Raw genomic sequence first — 20,431 nt, 5'->3', positions numbered from 1 at the left:
TTGGAGCTGCTTTTGAGGTTCTGCATTTCTAACAAATTCCTAGGTGATGCTGATGTTGCTGATTCATGAACCACACCTTGGGGTAAGAAAGCTGATGTTCTCCCTAAACAGAAATTGTTCATGGTCCTCCACAGCTTGAGTAAAAATTCAAAACTATACAATATCCTTACACTGAAAAGTCTTCCAGATGCACTGAACACAATACTCGTTTTATACTTTTTTTAAGAGCCAATCAGACACGATAAGAAGTTTGGGAAGGGGATTATTAAATAGTGTCTTAAAATTGAAGGTGATGTTTGCATGATAGTATTATTTTTGACATTGCCAAATGATAAATTTTCCCAGTAAATTATCGGCATAGAAAATTAAAAAAAAAATTCTTGGGTACTTTTGTCATTTAAAAAATATCATATGTAACCCTGTGATGTAGCATGTCTTTTTAATATAATGATATAACAAATCTAATATATATACAATGGAATTTTAATATTTTGTACATATGTTTGATAGTTGGAACTTTAAAATGTTTTTATAAATCAATGCTGAAGATTTTGAAAAATAGTTTTTGTAAAGGTAAAATATAGATATTTTGGTTACTCAATACATTTTTATTTATAAGATTATCTTATGCAGAAATATTCTTTCACTGATCTATTTTATTTATTTAAAATTAATTGTCACTTCTTTACTGGATTAATTTGTGTTTCTAGTAGCAAGAGGAAGTTTTAGGATTAGTAGAGATTAGTAAATCAGGATACAAGATGAGGTATTAGAAGTGTTAACAATAAGTTAGAGGTATTGTTTTTGTATAACAGAGACCTTGTGAATGACTTTTGAAAAGTCTTATTAGCTATTATTATTAAATTGTACCCCTTGGGATAAAACCCACCTGTGACCTGCTTTTAATCCCTCCATCTGTCTGATGTTGCATAGGACTAAATAAAATGGAGTCTACTCCCAGCATGAATTTAGAATTTTGGACTCATAAAATTCAGCTACTTTGCCAAAATTCAATAGAATTCAATCCCACACATATGTAAATGTATATAAATGTGTGTATATGTATATATATAATCTCGCCTATGCATATATATATAATATATATATATATATCTTCTGCATTCTGTTTTAGTGAGTGTGTATATATGTAATATTATGTAATATGTACTTATATACACCCAGTAAATATATTTATAGAACATATATCTTACATAAATAATATGTTTATATCTAGACATACACATATATGCAACTATCATACATGTTAATGGTATATGAAGAGTCATGTGTCAGTGCTGGATACATTCTGAAACATTCAGGCAATTTCATTATTGTGTGACTATCATAAAGTGTACTTACACAAACTCAGATGGCTAAGCATTACCATGTGACACAGCCTTACCCATACAATCATATTCAATCTACTCATTGTATATGCTTCCTGTTCACTGACTGAAACACTACCATGTGGTGTGAGAATGTATACATATATATGATATGTGTGAGTGTGTGTGTGTGTGTATAAAACACTGAGATCCAGAGAAGCAGACACTAGCATTTGAGGTAGTCGCTCATAGAATATAGCAAACATTTTACAGCATTCTCTGTCCAGGCTGGAAGAGTGCCATCCTCCATCCAGTACTGGAACATCCAAATGCTGCTGCAAAACATGAGCAGATGCTTTCGTGCTCTTGGACCTGTGCATTTTAGTGCAGCACTCCATATTGTGTTTACATTAGAATACTGGTCTTGATTTTAATAACTATTCAAACAGATTCCAAGTACACAAATAAAAGATTTGCATAGTCTTAGGAGAATGAGTAAAAACACAACGAGAAGGGTGATCTTGTTTTCTTCATGGTGGTCTCCCGGCTGCAAGTGTGCTGTGATCAGTTATGTGTCGTTTTGAGCTATAGAACCCTCATGCTCTATTAACTGTGATGTTAGGAAAATGTCTCCTGGCAATTTTCCATCATGTCAATTCCCAGAGAGTTTACATTAGGAGCCACATTTTTATGATGGGTACAAAAAAAAAAAATTCATTCTTTTCAGCATTTCCCCTTTATGGGTACAAAATGTTTTCCTTCATATAAAATACACTTTAGGAGTATAACTTAGCAATGCACATTAGATACTGGAGCATGGAGAGGTAAAGGGTTCAGTTCAATCTCTGTCTTATTATTTGTTCTTTCTATATTTCATTTCTTGATCTAATGTAAATTGAACTAGGGAATATTTGGGATTCTAGTAATGGGTTTTGACAAAAAAAAGCACTGAATAGAAACTCTGAGAAACTCTTCTGTGGAAAAATTTGGAAAAGGCAGTTGCTTTATGCTCTCAAGAAGATATTTATAACAAAGCATCAGTTTCCTTCAGTAATGAAAGACATGTTCATATTTTGATCAATACCTCCCAGATGATACATAATTCAGCCTGAATAGGACATGACATTCATTTTTCCTCATGACATTGAGTGACTTGACTTATTCCAAATGGTAAATCTATAAGTTTGGGTTATAAAAATGTGAAGTTCTTTAGAACTATATAGGCTAAGAATTAAATTGATAATATTATATTTTAATTCATTTAAGGGCAAGTTAGCTTTGTGATAGTGTCAAAATTTGGTGGACAAAATGTCATCATGTTTCCTATTTCTATAATTGCAGTGTTTTTTAACTTTATTTTCTTTTTTCCCCCTCTGCCTTCATTACCCCAAATACTCTCAGAGATTTCCCTAGGAACCTTTAAAATTCACAGTGAATTTCATACCTGCTATTTATATCACTAGTGCTCTGAAAATCCATCCATTGTTTAGATGCCAGTTAATATTAGGTAATACTTCATACTGCAACAAGATGTGATAAAAAAAAATCAACAATAACTACTGTGTGTTAGCGATTTTCCTCTTAGGGACTTCAACAAATACTTGATTTTGTTTAAAATTAATGCCATACAGTTTTAGACTAAGAACCCAACATTATTAGTTCCTTTGAATTATGTTTATTTTTATTGAATATTATGTGTTCTACTGTTATGCTAAGTTTATGCTAAGAGGAACTGGCCTTAAGGCACAATGCACACATCCCTCTTTCCACTTTACCAAGTCTACATGAATAATTTCCTTTAGCATTACCACTTTGTATTCAGACTATCAAAAAGTGCATATGAATTTGGAAATATGTTTACTGACATTTCAAGAGTTAAGAATTCTCATTCATAAATGAAACTATTTCATACCCTCTTCTGCTGGAAATGTGAACCTGTCAATTAAAGAGTGTCAAAGAGATATCTAAACCTCTAAAATAACTCCCAGTTTTCTCAGACCTTTAAAACAAGACTCCTGAGTTTTATGCTATAGAATGGTTCCACTACAGCAACTGACATGCACTAAAGAACTCATTAATGAGAGCCCTTAATAGAGTATAGTAGTCCTCTCATATATGTGGTTTTACTTTCTGTAGTTTCAGTTACCCATTGTCAACCATACACTGAAAATGTAAGTGGAAAATTCCAGATATAGAGTCCATAAGTTTTAAATTGCATGCCATTCTGAGTAGTGTATGAAACTCCATGCTGTATCCATGCTGTATATGGTACCCACCCATTAGTTTCTTGTTAGCCTCCTGGGTTATCAGATCAACTGTTGCAGTACCACAGCATGGTGTCACAGTTTAAATAACCCTCTCATGGGAGTCTAACACTACATCATAATACCTGTGTCATTCACCTCAGTTCCTATCAATCATTGTGTATCATCTCCAGATACAAGGTAATATATCATCACAAGAAGGATGAATCTAGTAAAAGAATTTGGAGAGAAAGACCACATTCACTTGACCTTTATTAAATGTATTGTTGTAATTGTTTTCTGAGAATGGTAATGCTGATAGTGCAAATTGTAGTTTCCTATTGACGCTGTAACAAATTAGCACATACTGAGTAGCTTAAAACAATACAGATTTACTTTTCTTACAGTTCTATAGGTTACAAGACTGACACAGCTCTTACTGGAGGCTTTAGGGAGAGAACCTCTAAATTTTCTTTACTATTGCAGTTTTGAGAGACTGCTTGCATTTCTTGGTTCATGGCCCCCTTCCATCTTTAAAGCCAGCAATGTCTGGTAGGACCTTTTTCAAGGTGCATCACTCAAACATGGACCTTTTTTATTTTTTCTGCTTTCACTTTTCAGGGCCTTTGTGATTATGATCTTTTTGCCTGGGTAATCCAGGATATTCCTCCCATCAAAGGTCAGCTAACTAGCAGCCTGAATTCTATTTGTAACCTTAATTCTCTTTTATCAAGTAATCTAATATATTAACAGGTTCCAGGAATGAGGATATGAACATCTTTGGGGGGACTATTTTTCAGTCTACCATAATGGTTAATAGTTATTGAGAACTTACCACTCACTAGGTACCTTTCTAAGCACCTACCTACCATGTGTTAATCCATATAATTAAGAACTTGAAGAGTCTGGGATTTTTACGGTAGCCTATTTGCAATCTTAACAAATTAGCTTGCCATCATTTCATGAATGCTGGCAGAAGACACGAAGCTCCTGGATTAGAAACAAAAGATTTTATTGTTCTGGCTACAGTAGTAGCCAGAGTATCATCTTTTCATGTGCCAGTTTTCCTGAGTCTCAGTTCCCAAGAGTTAGGCAAAGAGATCCAAGTGATATCTGAACATGTGATGGATTATATACATTACACAGCTGAGTAGTCTTAAGCCTCAGGAATCCATTTATTCTGTAAGTGATGGTATGTATGCCTATTTTTTCCTCCAGAGAGGACACTATCTCTGTTTTTCCTTTGAAAATGTCCTTAAGAAGATAGTGTAGAACAACAACCACAAAAACAAAAAACAAGTCAGGGTTTGCTGGTAGAATGTACAGAAATGTGAGAGACTGTTAAGAATTGTCTTCCAAATATAGTCATTATAGAAAGAATGTGAAATAGCTGCAATTATATTCATCTCTATTTTGCAGGTGAGGAAAATGAAGGGCAGAGAATTGGTAGCATGCTCCATTAAGTAGCAGAATGGATTTCATGTTCTTAATCTCTGTACCATGCACTCATCAGAGCATATGAACTATCATCCAACAGTCTTTGTATGTGTCTATAGTATTAGTGCTTTTAAACTTATTTATACCTCCAATTGATTTTTAAGCTCTATGAGAGTTTGAAGGGAAGATGTCTTTACTGTTTCAGGTTGAAGTGTCCAGTGCCCAGATCAGCCTGGCCAATATTAAGTAGTGAGTAATTATTTTTGGAATAGATGGAAATACATTGTAATTGGAACCTTAACAGAGAGCAACCTTGTAAGTTCAATCTGTCTTCTGTTGGATAATGGAAAATCTCTGTTACATAATAAGAGCTATTCAACTTGGTCTGTTACCTACTGATGTGGATGCACTCATTTAGTATTTCCTGTGTTCGTGATTAATCATATCCATTAAAGCAAAGACCATGAGTTTTGAATATACTAGATGCACAACTAAAAAAATGCATAATATTATCATGGAAATTAAAGTAGGAATAATTTTAATTAAATGGGTGAGAAACTGACAAATGTGCTCTGTGCATAGGGATTGGTCCTTTGGCACAGAAATTCTTTTTCATGGAAAAAGGAAATCAAGCAATACATGAAAAGTGTTCCTCCTTTGCAATTGGCAGCAATCAGTAAGTGTTGAGGAAAAGTGATTGCAGTAACAAAAAAAAAAAAATCTTTTGAGTGTGTGGCAGGAGGATTAGCAAAAACATTGCCTGCATATTATGACCTAATGTTAATTCAGGAGAATGCTAAAGTTTGAGAACTAAAAAGCCAAACTTATGAATATGAGTAGTGCTGATGAAAGTTCTATTACAGGCCAAAATGTGCAGCTGAAGATCGTCTTTTTTTTTTTTTTTGAATGAAGGATGCTTAACTAAGAGGAAAATGTATTTTGTCTTAAAACTTGCCCTTATATTTGACTCACCCTTAGATTTGGTTGGAATGTTTCCAAGAATAGCAAAGTTTAAATTTTTGTTTGTCAAGTGGACTTGAAAGAAATAAAAAAGGATGTTTTTTCTATGTTATAAATATCAATAATAGGTGACTTCTGTGAATGTTATCTTACTGATATTACTATTTCAAATGCAGTTTGTATTTTTACCAGACATACAAGTTAAACTTCCAGGACAAGAGTTTCATTTTTATACTTAAAGCATAAATGCAGATATGTTCTGTACAAGTCTATATGTAAATGGTGTCTTGTGCAAGTACTCGTCATGGCATAATCAAAATTCAAGTTTTTGATTTTTTGCTATGCCTTTAAATTTTATTGAGTGTTCCAAATTATAATTAGGGCATGCCCTTTGATGGTTTTGGCTCATTCTTAGTTCTCATGTTGCTTTAAATCACAATATTTCAATTCAGAAATGAACTTCTCTAATGTGACATATTAGCCAAACATCTTTATTCAAAAACAAGACTCTTCTTCCACTTTCAACTCAGGCCTGTGATGCCTTCAGTTCCCTGAGGTGGGGATAAGAAGGAAAGATGCCAAATACTGATAATGTTGATTTAACTGCTTTCTGCTTAGGACTAAGGGTTTTACATGGTCTAACATTTAATCTTCAGTGCAAATTGTAAGTCGATCAAGTACCCTTAAAATCCCCATTTTATCAATGAGAAAAATAAAGCTGAGGGAGCCTGAAAGATTGACTCAAGGTCCTGTAACCACTTAGTGTTTGAATTCCAGAGAGTATAGAATCAAAGCCTTGAGCCTGTGAACCATATATCTATACCTTCTGCCAAGAAGGCTTGGGCAGCAGTTAGAAAAAAATACCTTGGATTGTGATTAAGATGCTGCTAAGGTGTAGAGTGGAAGATAGTACTAAAGGTGAAATTTGAAGGAATTTAAAGATGAGGTGCAATACAGAAGAGTTGGATCAGAAGCTGGGGACCTGAGAAGGAGATGGATTTAGGTGGGAAGACTAGGGCAAAGAGTTCAGAATCTATCTGTGAATCTGAAGGTAATACATCGAAGTGAAAACTAGCCTACAGGTAGGGAGGTGATTTAAGGAGCAGCAGAGCCCTTTACGTGGCAAAGAGCAAAATTGTGGAACTGTTGAACCGAACTGTAGAACCAAAGGCCCTTCCTTGGAAGGCTTCTGGTCACAGCTTAGCTTGTCATTGTAGGCAAGCTAGTTGAAAGCTGTATTTAGTCTGATTTATTATCAAGAGGCAAATGATTCATTTATTTGGAAATTTGTTTTGGAACATCAGCTGTGTCTTTACAAATAGAAATTTATTTCTCACAGTCCTGAAGGCTATGAAATCCAAGATGAAGTGCTGACAGGCGGGGTGTTTGGTGAGGGCTGTTCTCTGCTTCTAAGATGGCACCTGTTGCTGCATCCTCCATGGGGAAGATTCTGTGTTCTCACATGGCAGAAGGGACAGAAGGGACAAACTCACCTAAGTCCTTCTACAAAGCAACAATCCATTCGTGAGGTCTCAAACTTCATGACTTAATCACTTCCCCAAAGACCCATCTCTTTTAATACTACCACAATGGAGATTTTTAAAGTTAATTTTGGATGAGACACATTTAAACCATAACAGTGAAATTAAAAAAAAAAAAAGTACAGAAACCACAGGTGAAAATTCTGGGAACTTTGATTTTCAAAAGTCCAGACAATGACAAGAATGTAAAACAAAGCAATATAAACAAAACAAGAAGTGCTAATCTGACAAGTGATAAAAACATGGATATCCTGTTATCATATACACTAGTCAACAATATGACAATTCTCAGAAATGCCACCACAGATAAGAACTGAGGAATATTCTTGAGATTTTGTGAGTTCAGTTCTTTAGAGGTTTTTAAACATAGGGTTAAGGTGGTAGGCACACTGCAGTGTGTTGAAGGCTGAGAGGAGGGGTGCAAATAGAGAGTGTCAGATTTTTATGTTAACTTATGCTATCACATCCACTAATATTATATGAATTATCTGTCCTATCTATAGTTTTAGAGACTGCAGTGGTTAATTGGAAGTAGACCACTATGCATAATTTTATTTAGGATTTTCTTTGAATTTCTAAGTAAACTAGATTCTGAAACATTTGAGTTTTCTGTTTTCAAGGCATATTAAAGAGTTTTGAGTGCACATTTTAATGGATATAGTCTCATTAATTTATTTTTTGCAAAAATTAAAATAATTTAATTCACTGTGAATAAATGTTATCTGCTTCAAATAAGCAAAAGAACAATGTTTCAGTTACTAGTCCAGTTTTCTTAAAAAACAGCTTCATTGAGATTAGTAATATACAATAAACTGCTCATTGTTAAAGTGTATCTTGATAAGCTATAGTATCCATATGCACATATGAAATCATCACCATCATGAACACAATCCCTCACTCCTAAGTTTCCTATTGCTGTGTTGTAAATCCCTCCCATCTTGTCTCCAGAGAACCACTGATCTGCTTTCTGACATTATAGTTTGCATTTCTGGAATTTTATGTAAATCACATCAATCATACAGTATATAATTATAAAAAAATTTTAAACTCAGTTTAACATTAACTATTTTGAGATTCACCTATGTTGTAGTTGGTATCTGTGGCTTATTCTTCATTGTTAATGAATGGCATTTTGTTGTATAGATATATCTTCCTTTATCTGTTTGCCTACTGACAGACATTTGGGTTATTCCCAGGATTTACCCACTGGAAATTGAACAGTTATGAACATTTGTGTGCAAGTCCTTGTGTGGACATATACTTGCTCTTAAATTGTAAAACTTTCCTATGAGATTCCTTAAGTACTGAAAAATATAGAGGTACAATTAAGTGCCTCTCCATAGTTATTTGAGAAAATTCCTCCAGTTTAGTGTTACAAGGTTATTACATGTGTGGTATCACAATCTAAATGGTTTTAGTTTCTCTTTTTTCCCTCCCTCTGCCATCTGTAAATATGGTTTCTTACATCTATTATAAAACCTGATTAAGAAGCATCGCCTTATTACTGATTCTTCTGTGTTGTATTCCGTTCATCGACGACTTTGTCAGAGTCTGGGTCTACTTGCTGAAGTGTCCTTGTTTGGTTAATCTGTAACCTTGTTGCCTAGCCCTGACTTCTGTGCCTTCCACCCCTAGAGACCAATGTATAACCAGTTGCTTGCTTAGGTCTTCCGTGCCTGTTGACTGTAGCATAAACTGTAACTTTCTCTTCACCATACTGACTTTTATGTGCCTAGTCAGGTTTTTATTGTCTGAAAACTGCCCCCCCCCCAAAGTATACCTTCTTTTTTATTGCAAACTCCTGAACTCGTATGATTAGGAGTCTTCCATCCATGCCATTTGAGCCAATCTACTTCCTGGTATTTGGCTTCATCTGCTCCTTTAGTATTAGGGACTGACTGCTCTTGGCTCATGAAGGTCTATAAAGCACAGTGGCCTTTGCTTTGTGAGGCTTGCTTCTGAAGAACTGCCCATAAATCCATTTGTTCCTACAGGTAAATGACACCAGGCTTGCTACTGCTCTTGCTCTCTACTGGTGACAGGCAAAGTTGGACACAGTGTAAACTCAGTGTTTTAGTCAGCTTTTTCACTGCTGTGACTTAAAGACCTAACCAGAACAACTGTAGAGGAGGAAAAGTTTATTTAAGGACTCACAGTTTCAGAGGTCAACATCCATAGAGAGCTGACCCCATTGCTTGGGGCTCAAGGTGAGGCTGAACATCATGGCTGAAGAGTATGCCTGAGAGAAGCAGCTCACATACCGATCAGAAAACAGAGAGAGAGAGGGGTCTCCATTTGTCAGATACAAATATATACCCCAAAGCCACATCGCCAATTCCCACCTCCTCCAGGCACTCCCTACCACTTCAGTTACCACTCAGTTACCACTCAGTTAATCCCCATCAGGTGATTTAATTCACTGATTGGGTTGAGACTCTTACAACCCAATCATTTCCCCTCTGAACCTTTTTGTATTGTCTCACACGTGAGCTTCTGGGGGACACCTCACACCCAAACTGTAACTGGTGGCTCTGTTGACTAGATCATTCATATTCGGGCAAGGTCTTATGTTAAAAATCTACAGTAGAAGAATATTTACTTGTTCTGAACCTGTAGTTTGTCCTAGTTCTGTGATCTGTGTCCTCTCTTTCTGTTTGTCCAGCATTTTTTATTTCTACCTTAGGGCCATGGTATTTATTGTGCACCTGTCTTAGAATACATTTGCACAGATCTTCAAACAAGCTGGCTTCCTTGCTCATTCTCATATTGGGAGAAATGTGATAACCTCCCAGAAGGTCTGCCTTGACCATGCTGCAGCCACCCATTCCACCAATCATTACCTTACTCATGCATTTTTGGTAGTATTTGTTCCTTACTAAATTTCTTTCATTCATTTATTGCTTGTGAATTGCCCTCCTCCACATACCTGCACATGAACATAAGCATCTTGAGAGCAAGGAGCAAGGTGTTGAAGGACATACCCAAAACAGTGCCTCCAGTGTGCAGACAGGCTCAGTTGGTGTTTGTTGTATATCTGAGTGTAGTGATTACCTGTATCTGCCTATTGAAATCCTGTTTATCTTTTGAAATCCAATTCAAATACCATCTTTTTCAAGAATCTTCCCAGTCAGGCTTGATTTTTCTCCCTACTAGTACTTTTTACTTTAATTATTTTCCCTTATGTATTAAACTTGCTATGCCTTCTTTCTTAGTCTAAAACATACTAGAATACAGGGAACATATTCAACTTATTTTAATATATATATATATATATATATATATATATATATATATATATATATATATATATCAGACTTAAGAGCATCACCCATACAGAGAAGAGATTTGTTGAAGTCAGAAATAAATGAAAATTAACCATATAAAATTAATTATATTAACTGTTGAATTTTTTATGTATTATGACTATTTAAAGCATATATAAGAGAATCAATAATAAGATATCAATATCTGTGTAATAAACTCTTGTTTTAAAACATTAATAGTATAGACATCAACACTAAATTCCTTGTGTCATTATCTCTCATCCATTTTTTTCTCCTTTATTCCCTGAAGCAATTGTGATCCTGAATTTGTCTTTATTCTCTGTGTGTGCATATTTTATCATTACTATCTGTGTGGGTGTGTGTTCCTGTGTGAGATTCTAAATATAATATATGATATTATTCTGCTTGTGTGGGTCATTTATGCCTTTCTTCTTCCCCAATGTTATGTTTCTCTGATTGTCTGTTGTTCCCTGTAGAGTTAGAATTTTGGGGAGAGATCACTTATTTTGATTGTTGCATAGTATTTCTTTGTGTAACTCTTTGACAGTTTCTTTATTCATTACCTCTTTGAGAGGCATTTACTTTTCTCTTTTCACTTTTACAAACAATAATACACTGAACAATTTTATACAGTTTTTCTGTAGTATCCTACAGCATCACTCCAAGGTTTATTATTGGGATGTAGAAATTCTGAGACAGAGACATTGGACACTTTGGCATTATGATGAAGGGCCCAGGTGCAGGAGCCAGGATGCTGGATTCGAATCCTGACCCTGCTACTTGCTGGCTTTCCCAGGAAGCAATGATCACCGGCTATTTTCAGTCTCTTTCCATGAGCATGTATGCCCTACCTCAACCCCTGGCATCAAGCATTCAGCTTGGCTTTGGTCCTCTTGGCTCTACTGAGCCCTGCTGGAGCCAATTCCCAGCTGCCACTGCCTGCTTCTGGAGCCAGAACCCAGCAGGCCTGTGGCTTCACATGCAATCACCACTTTACATTTCTGTACTGTTTCTTGTCCATGGAGAGGTTTATTTTTGAGCCTGGAGATGTTTTTCAGCTTTCTTTTTAAATATTTTATTTATCATTTCTGTGTGTCTGGAGCAGAGGGAGTACATCAAAGTCAGAACTTTTTGTGTCACCATAACCAAAAGTTGATGATACCTCTGCGACCTTTTAAAATAAAGCCTGATTTTAGAATCGTCTAATCATAGATTTTTCGAGCTGGAAGGCATTTTAGAGATAAGGCCAATAACCTTATTTTATAGGTGAGGGAATTGTGGTCTTGAGAAATTAAGTGATTTACTGATGTCGCCTATTTGGTTAATGGTGGCAGGGCCAGACTAAAGCCCTTGGGTCCCCTCTGTAGTCCTTTCACTACTCCATCCACTATAGCAGCTGTCTCTATACAGTAAATTTACATGCAACACTTTATTTTTAACAGAAATGAAAAAATATATATATAGTAGCATTTAAACAATTAGAAAAATGATTCCACATTTCAAAACTAATACAAAATGTTTTGTCTTGGCAAATATTGAGGGACAAGTAAGAGTGTGGCATTTACTGCATTGAGCTGAATATATTTTCTTTAGAAGCCACAATGCCTTGGACTCTGTGGATTCCTGCTGCATTTGGTTTCCTTGACTTTCTGAAACTTATTAGGATGAGCCCATCAATAATGGTGCCGATACTTCCAGCCACCTATAGTGCCGGGCCAGAAAATGAACTGTGATGAATGGATATGACCAGCATTTATAGTGATAGCCTATATTTCTGCTGTCAGGTAGAAATGGCAGGTGGTTTAATTTACCCCTCCCCCCCTAAAAAAAATCTTCAAGAGAGCAAGTATCCTTTCTCATTAGGATTTCCGGACTTTTTTTTTAGAATATGAAATTTAGAATTTGATATCTTTGCTAAAGCCTAAAGCTTTTGGAACTGTTTTATTCTATTTCTAGATCTTTTAGCTGTGCCTAAGCATCCGTATGCTGCTATGGAGAACTGGGGACTAAGTATTTTTGTGGAACAAAGAATACTACTGGATCCCAGTGTTTCATCTATTTCTTATTTGCTGGATGTCACCATGGTCATTGTGCATGAGATATGTCACCAGGTATGAGAAAAAGGATCAGGTGTAAGTATAATGTGCCAACTATTGGGAATGTAGAATGATTTCAGATACCTAGGTCAGGAGCCAAATTATTATCCTACTAATTAAGTCTTATATGAAGCACCAGGTAGTGTTTTCTGGAAGATGCATCTATTTTTCTCAGATGACCACACAAACAAAAATAAGTACACTGGTCATATTGAGTAAGCAAATGTCTTTCAGTTTAGTGAAATGTGAGCTACCAGAGCCACCTAGCAGCTGCCCCTTTGGAGCATCCATCTGGTGGCTGTTTCTCACCAACCTTGCTTTATTTTCTTGTGATTATTAGTGTGTATATATGGTAAGTGTAGGGGTAGCAATGATTTATTGCATTGTTGCAGGATGCAGCTGAGTTTTGTGTACGTGTCAAAATTTGCTTTCGCTGAAATCAATTTGTTATTCCCCTTTTCCCATCACACAGACTCTTAGGAAGTCTTTCACTAACTCAGCCGTAGACTCTTTGTTCTCAAATGATTGATATTTTTTTTTTCTTGGCATGTTTAGAAATTCATATGTAAATTAGCAAACTTTGTAGCGAAGCGAAGATAAAATTAATTTCATTTTGATTTTACGCACTTTCTTACAATGGGGGAAGGTATTAGAATTTTGCATGCTTATCTGAATCTTAATTTTAGTGAAGAAGAATTACTGAAAATAGATGTTTTTACAATAGGAAAGCAATATTTGTTCTGGTTACCAGTAACTATGGAGAGTTTTTAACTTCAAACACCAGAAGTCTCATTGTGGTACAGTATGACTTCAATATATTATAAACCCAAACCTTTTTAAAAATTAGCACAACTGAGGAAAGAGTGATGTGTAAAATGCTTTCAGTGAAAAAAGGTGAACAGTTAAATGCCAATAAATGAATTGCCACTTAATGATAAATTGGCCTAGGCTGCATGACCATTTACCTAAATGTCAGCCTTTTGCAGTGAACCTGTAAGATGTTTGTATCTGTCATACTGGCCCGGTCAGGGTCAGACATGTGTTCCTTAGCTCAGAAATTACACGGGATTCATTACAGGTATAATTGGGACTCCTCTTCTGTGCTAAAGAGAATGGTTTTCATCTAAACTTACAACTCTTTGAGGCAAAAGGGTTTGCTTTTTGAATATCTGTGTAAATGGCAAGTTAGATAGTTCTGTTGGCATGAAAGCACATTGATAATACTATTATTGTTCAGGGAACTAGATCTCATGTGTTTCAGATTGTGAGTTGCTTTCCTATATTACTAGTCATGGTAGACTACTTACCACGAGGAAAGGGACCAGAAGCTAGGAAAAAGCACAACATTTTTAGTCATTGTCACAATAATTTCTATGTTACCCTCCCTCTCTACTTATTTGTTGTACTGATTTTGAAGACAAGTTGATAATTTAAAAGAGAAACATGCATTTTTGATAAAGGATAAAATAGTTTAAAATGTGTTTTACGGTCATCAACATATTCAAAGCTGTCTTTTATTTGTATTCACTTAGAGGTCCCTGGATGAACTGATACTTGAGTATCAATATTAAGACCCTTAGTCACCAAGTTCTCTACTGTGGCTTTTGAAGCTGTTCATGATCTGGTACTTGTCTGCCTTTTAGGACTTTTCCAGGCTTCCCTCCTCCTCATTTTTGCTATATTCCAGCCTCATGGGTCCTCCTGTTTTTGAAATAGCTCATTCCCAAGTAGGGTCTTCACACCAAAGGTGATTTGTGTCTGCCTGGAATCCTCTTACCCAGGGCTTTCTCAATGCTGTCCCTTTCTTGTCATTAAAGTCTAAGTTTAGATGTCAACTACTAACATTCTTTTTGCTTTCACAATCTAAAGCACTCCCTTTTCCATCCTGAAACACTTTATTAACTTCTGAAATTGTGTTGTTCATTACTTTGTCTTTTTATTGTGTGTTTCACTTCATCTTCCTGCTTTCACGATAAATTTTTAGCTGCACGAGAAAGGAATTATTTAACTTTTTATCACTGAATCTCAAGTCTCTAGGATAGCTCCCAGCATATAATGTACTTTTTTTTTTTTTTATTAATGAAGAAAAATATTCCTTAACAGGTCCTAATGAAGCACGGGTTTCAGAGCAATGCATCATAATTTAATCAAAACACCGATGAAAGTTTTTAAACTTATTTTTCATGAAGGGATCTTAGAGTTTTTGGCCCTGCCCTGCATTATCTTGGAAGCATGGAGTGTCAGGCGTGGAGGACCATCACGGCCTTTAGTTGGATCAGCTGGCCAGTGTCTTCTTTGAATTGCCTCTGCCACTAGAGGGCGTTGCTTTCATACCTCCTGTGATGAGTCACTTACTACCTCTGAAGGCAGTATTTTGTATATTGGGTCATTTCAGTCAGAGGGCTGTCTGCATTTTCAGCAGCCATTTACCAATCCTAATTTCTACTCTTTAGTTCTAGTTTTTCCCTTGTAGGGCCACAAGAAACGAAATTTTCTTCTACATGATAGGCCTTCACACATTTGAAGACAGCCTTCATCAGTGTTTTTCTCCTCACTCCTTTCTTCTCCAAGTTAAATATTCTTGTCATGTTCCCTGATCATTCTTTTCTATTCTTCTCTGAATGCATTTATAAAACATTAGCGTTGCCCAAGTAGTTTAATCAATCAATACAGTCTTGCCACAACACATTTTAAGATCACTAAATCAATTGGGGAATGACTTCCAGTTATAATAATCATAGTTTAATACATTTAGTTTTAGATAAAGTCATTTCCAGATAGATATGATTTTTTTTTCTGATGCCCATTCATTTTGTTACTGCAGTGGTTTGGTGACCTCGTGACTCCTGTGTGGTGGGAAGACGTGTGGCTGAAGGAAGGTTTTGCTCACTACTTTGAATTTGTGGGTACAGACTACCTCTACCCTGGCTGGAACATGGTAAGCACACTTTTCTCTAATCATCTGGAACCTCCAGAGAAGGTTGATCTGGTGCCACGTTAGGCTCATATTATCATTAGAGGTGAATGAAAAGCATCATCTGTCATCTAGCTATCGGATAAAGAAAAACTAACAAAAATTTAAATGTTAGTATTAGAAAATAGCTATCTTTTATTCATTAGAAACTAAATAGAGCCTGACTTGTTATAGATTGATTTCAAAATGTTACAATTTATGTAAGTGGAAATATTTTAGATTGTAGTATTTTTATAATGAAGACAAATTATCCTCAAAATAGAGAAGTCAACAGTAATTAATAAGTAATATTTTAAACATAACAGGATATTTCAATACATAGAAAGTTGCAATCTTATGATTTCTTCCAAGAGAAGAAACACATAAATTAACAAAAAAATTCATGAATTATTTTTGTGTATATATGTATTTTAGGATTAAATAATGAGTTTGCTAAGTTTATGAAGAGTTGTATGCATTATACATATGCTCTAGGACAGTATATGGACATCTAAACCTGCAGTTGGGTTTGTAGTGGCTGAAATTATGATGTTTTAAGACATCCAGGAAGAAAAAGTGGAGGGAAGATGTGGTTTTAATGTCTTTTTATGTTAGTTTTTCACTTTTTGTAAGCTTTCATTAATCAATAAGTGATCTATGCTATTATATATTGTTTTAGAATTCAAATTTTAAATATAAGTGAAAGCATTAAATTAAGTAAAAATTGCAGTGCATCCACATTTAATTTTCAGAAGCTCAAGTTTCACCTGTGACTTAGCATGGAATTTTAAACTACTTTTTTGAGATAAAAGCTGCACATATTTAATGTATACAACTTGATTAATCTGGAGATAATTTTGTAGCCGTGAAACACCATCACAAGCTATGCCATAAATATAATCATCACCTTTAAAATTTCTCCCACTCTCTTTATTACTATGATCTTCATTTTGTGATAAGAACATTTGACATAAGATCTACCTTCTTATCAAATTGTTAAGTGCACAGTACAGTATTTCTGGCTATAGGTCCTATGCTGTTTAACAGATCTCTGGGATTTATTCATTTTGCACAACTGAAACTTTGTACACTTTGTTTAATACTTCTTGTTTCCTCTTCCTCCAGCTTTTGGTAATCATCATTATATTCTCCCCTTCCATCAATTGGAAGATCTTAGCCTCTTTACATAAGTGAGATTTTGTAAATGTCCATCCTTCCATATCTGGCTTATTGCATTTAGCACAAGGTCATGTCCTCAAGGTTCATCCATGTTGTCATTAATGGCAAGATTTTCTTATTTTTTAAAAATGTATATACCACGTTTCTTTATCCATTCCTCCATCAGTGGTTAGGTTGCTTCTGTGTGCTCATATATTTTTATATTGCTCTCTTTTGATGTTCTGAATCAGTAACAATGGATAATTATTTAATCATCACCATTCCAAGTAGGATTTGAAGAATATAAAAACCAAAATGAAAAATGAAGTCATCTGTTAGTCATCATATAGCTCTCTGCTATAAATTCAGCTAACAGCTGCAGAATAAAAAATGTGAACTATTTTACAGAGGAAATGTTACAATGGTAATAGTGTGTCAATATGTTTTAATTATGTACTTGTAGTTTTGCCAACAACAGCATGATTGTATGAACATATTTTGTACATATGGATGGATGGATATAGGATGTGATTTTTAAAAATTTAACTTGAAGTGTTTTATTATGACATTGACATTAATAAAAAATGCCTTAAAAGAACTTTGAAAAATCCCGTTAATACCATGCAATATTATTTCAAGTATTCTTCAATTGATGTGAAACTTTAAAACTTAAATGTTTGATATTCCTAAAACATTTTCAACATTGTCTTTAATTTTTAGATGATTTTGAACCAACCTTAAAATTTTCATTTAATTTCTATCATGTTGTGGATTATTAATGGTTTATAATTTCATAATATCTCAATATTAAAAGATCTTATTACAAATATGTTATAAATATAAACAAACTTTTTAGCTCATTTTTGCTCCTTCCACTACTTGTGATAAAATATATTTTCTATTAACCATTAGGAAAGATGTATCTAATATTAAAAAGTAATCTTCAGAATTATATATGGACTAAAAACTGACAGCTTTTGATGGTTTTAAGCATGGCCATATATCCTCAGTTTTAATATCTTTATCCTGAATTTTGTCTTTGAATAATTTTGTTGTTGTTTCCATCTTTTTTTTTCAGTTTAATTGTAAATGTAGGATTTCTAGAGATTTTGCAAAAGATACTGGAAAATAAACAGAGTACAATAATGTAAGAATTTTGCCCTTTAAAATAAACCATGTTGGTGATTAAGATATGATTTTATTTACTCTAAATCCATATATAATAATTATTAATGATGGCATACTTAGAGTGACACAGAAGGTTCACACTATCAAATGAAGAAATTGAGAATAGACTCCATCATATTTAGCTAGACAATTAATAGTAAAAAGAAATAAGTGTTGCTGTAGTGTCTATGTTTGGATGGCAAAGATCACAAATACTTTCTGACCTTTGATAGCTTTTGATTTGCAGCAACTTCCTTTACTTAGTTTGTGGAATGTACTAAACCTATACTAAAACCTATAATAAAAAAAACTCCATCAACCAATTGCCCTCCATATATCATTAGTGTCTTCTTTGTAAATAAACTCTAAGAGTGTTAGCCACCTAAATAAGAGAGGATTGTTACATGACCATGAGGCTGTGCCAGCACTGTTTTCATAATGGAATCAGCTAAAGAGTGAAAGACATTCAATAGAGCAAGGGTGATTGCTGTGTCAGCAGCAACTCACACGTGTGTGATATGCACAGAAGCTTCTTGCAGGTTGTAGTGCATGGCCTGGGCTTCGCTGAAGCTGAACCTAAAATAGAAAAACCAGAAGTCAGGCTCATGTCAGGAGTAAAGAAATTCAAGGAGTTGACCTCCTTTGCCTCTAATCTCTAAAACAGTGCTTTTATCATTTTTAGATACCGGGCTCAAGCATTGAAATATAGTTTCAATTTGCTAGGGAGATTACTATGACAATCTACTTCCCATGGAACAGCCATAAAGAAGACCAGAATTACATGACATTTTTAGGAAGCTCCTGGTCTGATTTAGGCTGAGCTACTCACCTTTCTTAACTGTTAGTAAAATCCTAGTTTGCTGTACATTTGTGCCTGGGTGTTTTTGGAGTCAGTTTTTGATTCAGGAGTAATCAGTTTTTACATTAAGAATACTACATGGAATACAAATTTTTTGTGGTAACATTTTTACCCCAGAAAACTAATGAAGTTTACAATTTTGTAAATATGGGTCTTTTTAGGTAGTATGATGTAAGGTCAGGGGAATGGATTAGAGATAAGAAAGTTAGATTCTAAGAAAGCCATTTCATCTAATTCATCCTTACCATTTGAAAAATAGGACAATTATACTGACTTAGTAAGCTCCCATGATTTTTGTGAGGTGTTTGAAACCTATGAGAAGGCATTATGGCCCTGGACACTGAGTACTCTATTAGAAAGGGGCACTTATTTTATGTATAGTTGCTCTAATGTTTCCAACCCCAGAGGTCCATTTAACACTCTAGAATTATATGATATATATATATATATATATATATATATATATATATATATATATATAGGTTACAAAATAAGTTCTGTAAGCTTTGTGTCTAGATTCAGTCTCACCAAGTCAATTTTTATGTATTCGGTAGGGACATAAGCCCTAGATAATATTTCATTCATCAAACATCAGTATCATTAGAAACAGCTTTCTTGGTTTCAGGTTAAGGGCACCATTCATGGGGGGGAGAGCTACTTGTCTTCTTGCTTGATGTTATTTTGTTAAAGTTGACTGTTAGCAGCAACATTATTCGATGAATCAAGTTCCAGTATGCTACTAATGGGAATTCTATTAAATCTTATTATGTTTCCTTAAAAGTGATAAAAGGAGTGACTGACAACACGCTATTCTTTTTTTAAATGATCTAAAGTTCTTTTTCTATTTGTCCTAATTAGTTATACATGATAGCAGAATGTATTTCGACATATTATTCATATATGGAGTGCAACTTCTCATTCTTCTGGTTGTACATGATGTAGAATTACATTGGTCATGTAGTCAAATATGCACATAGGGTAGTAATGTCCAATTTATTCTGCTATTTTTCCTGTTCCTATTCCCCCTCCCTTACCTCCATTTCCCTCAGTCTAATCCAAAGTGCTTCTATTCTTCCCTAAGCCCCCATTTATTGTAAATTAGCAACCACATATCAGAGAAAACATTCAGCATTTTTTTGGGGGGGATTCACTTATTTGACTTAGCATGATATTCTCCAGTTCCATCAATTTACCTGCAAATGCCATAATTTCATTATTCTTTATGACTGAGTAATATTCCATCATGTGTATATACCACATTTTTTTATCCATTCATCTGATGAAAGGTAGCTAGATTGGTTTCATAGTTTAGCTATTGTGAATTGAGCTTCTATAAGTATTGATGTGGCTGCATCACTGTAATATGCTGATTTTAAGTCCTTTGGGTATAAACCAAGGAGTGCGTTAA

The 20,431-nt window shown here is 34.7% G+C and overlaps 1 protein-coding gene across 1 annotated transcript in view; it reads left to right on the top strand.

Annotated features, from left to right (window-relative positions):
* Positions 1–20,431, top strand: part of Trhde (thyrotropin releasing hormone degrading enzyme) — a 377,691-nt gene that overhangs the window by 172,562 nt on the left and 184,698 nt on the right. Inside the window, exons 4-5 of the mRNA XM_026386682.2 lie at positions 12,747–12,901; positions 15,711–15,824. Coding sequence (XP_026242467.2) covers positions 12,747–12,901; positions 15,711–15,824 — 269 coding nt within the window. The remainder of the gene's footprint in view (positions 1–12,746; positions 12,902–15,710; positions 15,825–20,431) is intronic.

This window comes from Urocitellus parryii, chromosome 5 (assembly GCF_045843805.1).
Source record: "Urocitellus parryii isolate mUroPar1 chromosome 5, mUroPar1.hap1, whole genome shotgun sequence".
Classification (NCBI taxonomy): Eukaryota; Metazoa; Chordata; class Mammalia; order Rodentia; family Sciuridae; genus Urocitellus; species Urocitellus parryii.
The sequence above is the reverse complement of the archived record's forward strand: the minus strand, read 5'-3'. Positions and strand labels throughout refer to the sequence as shown.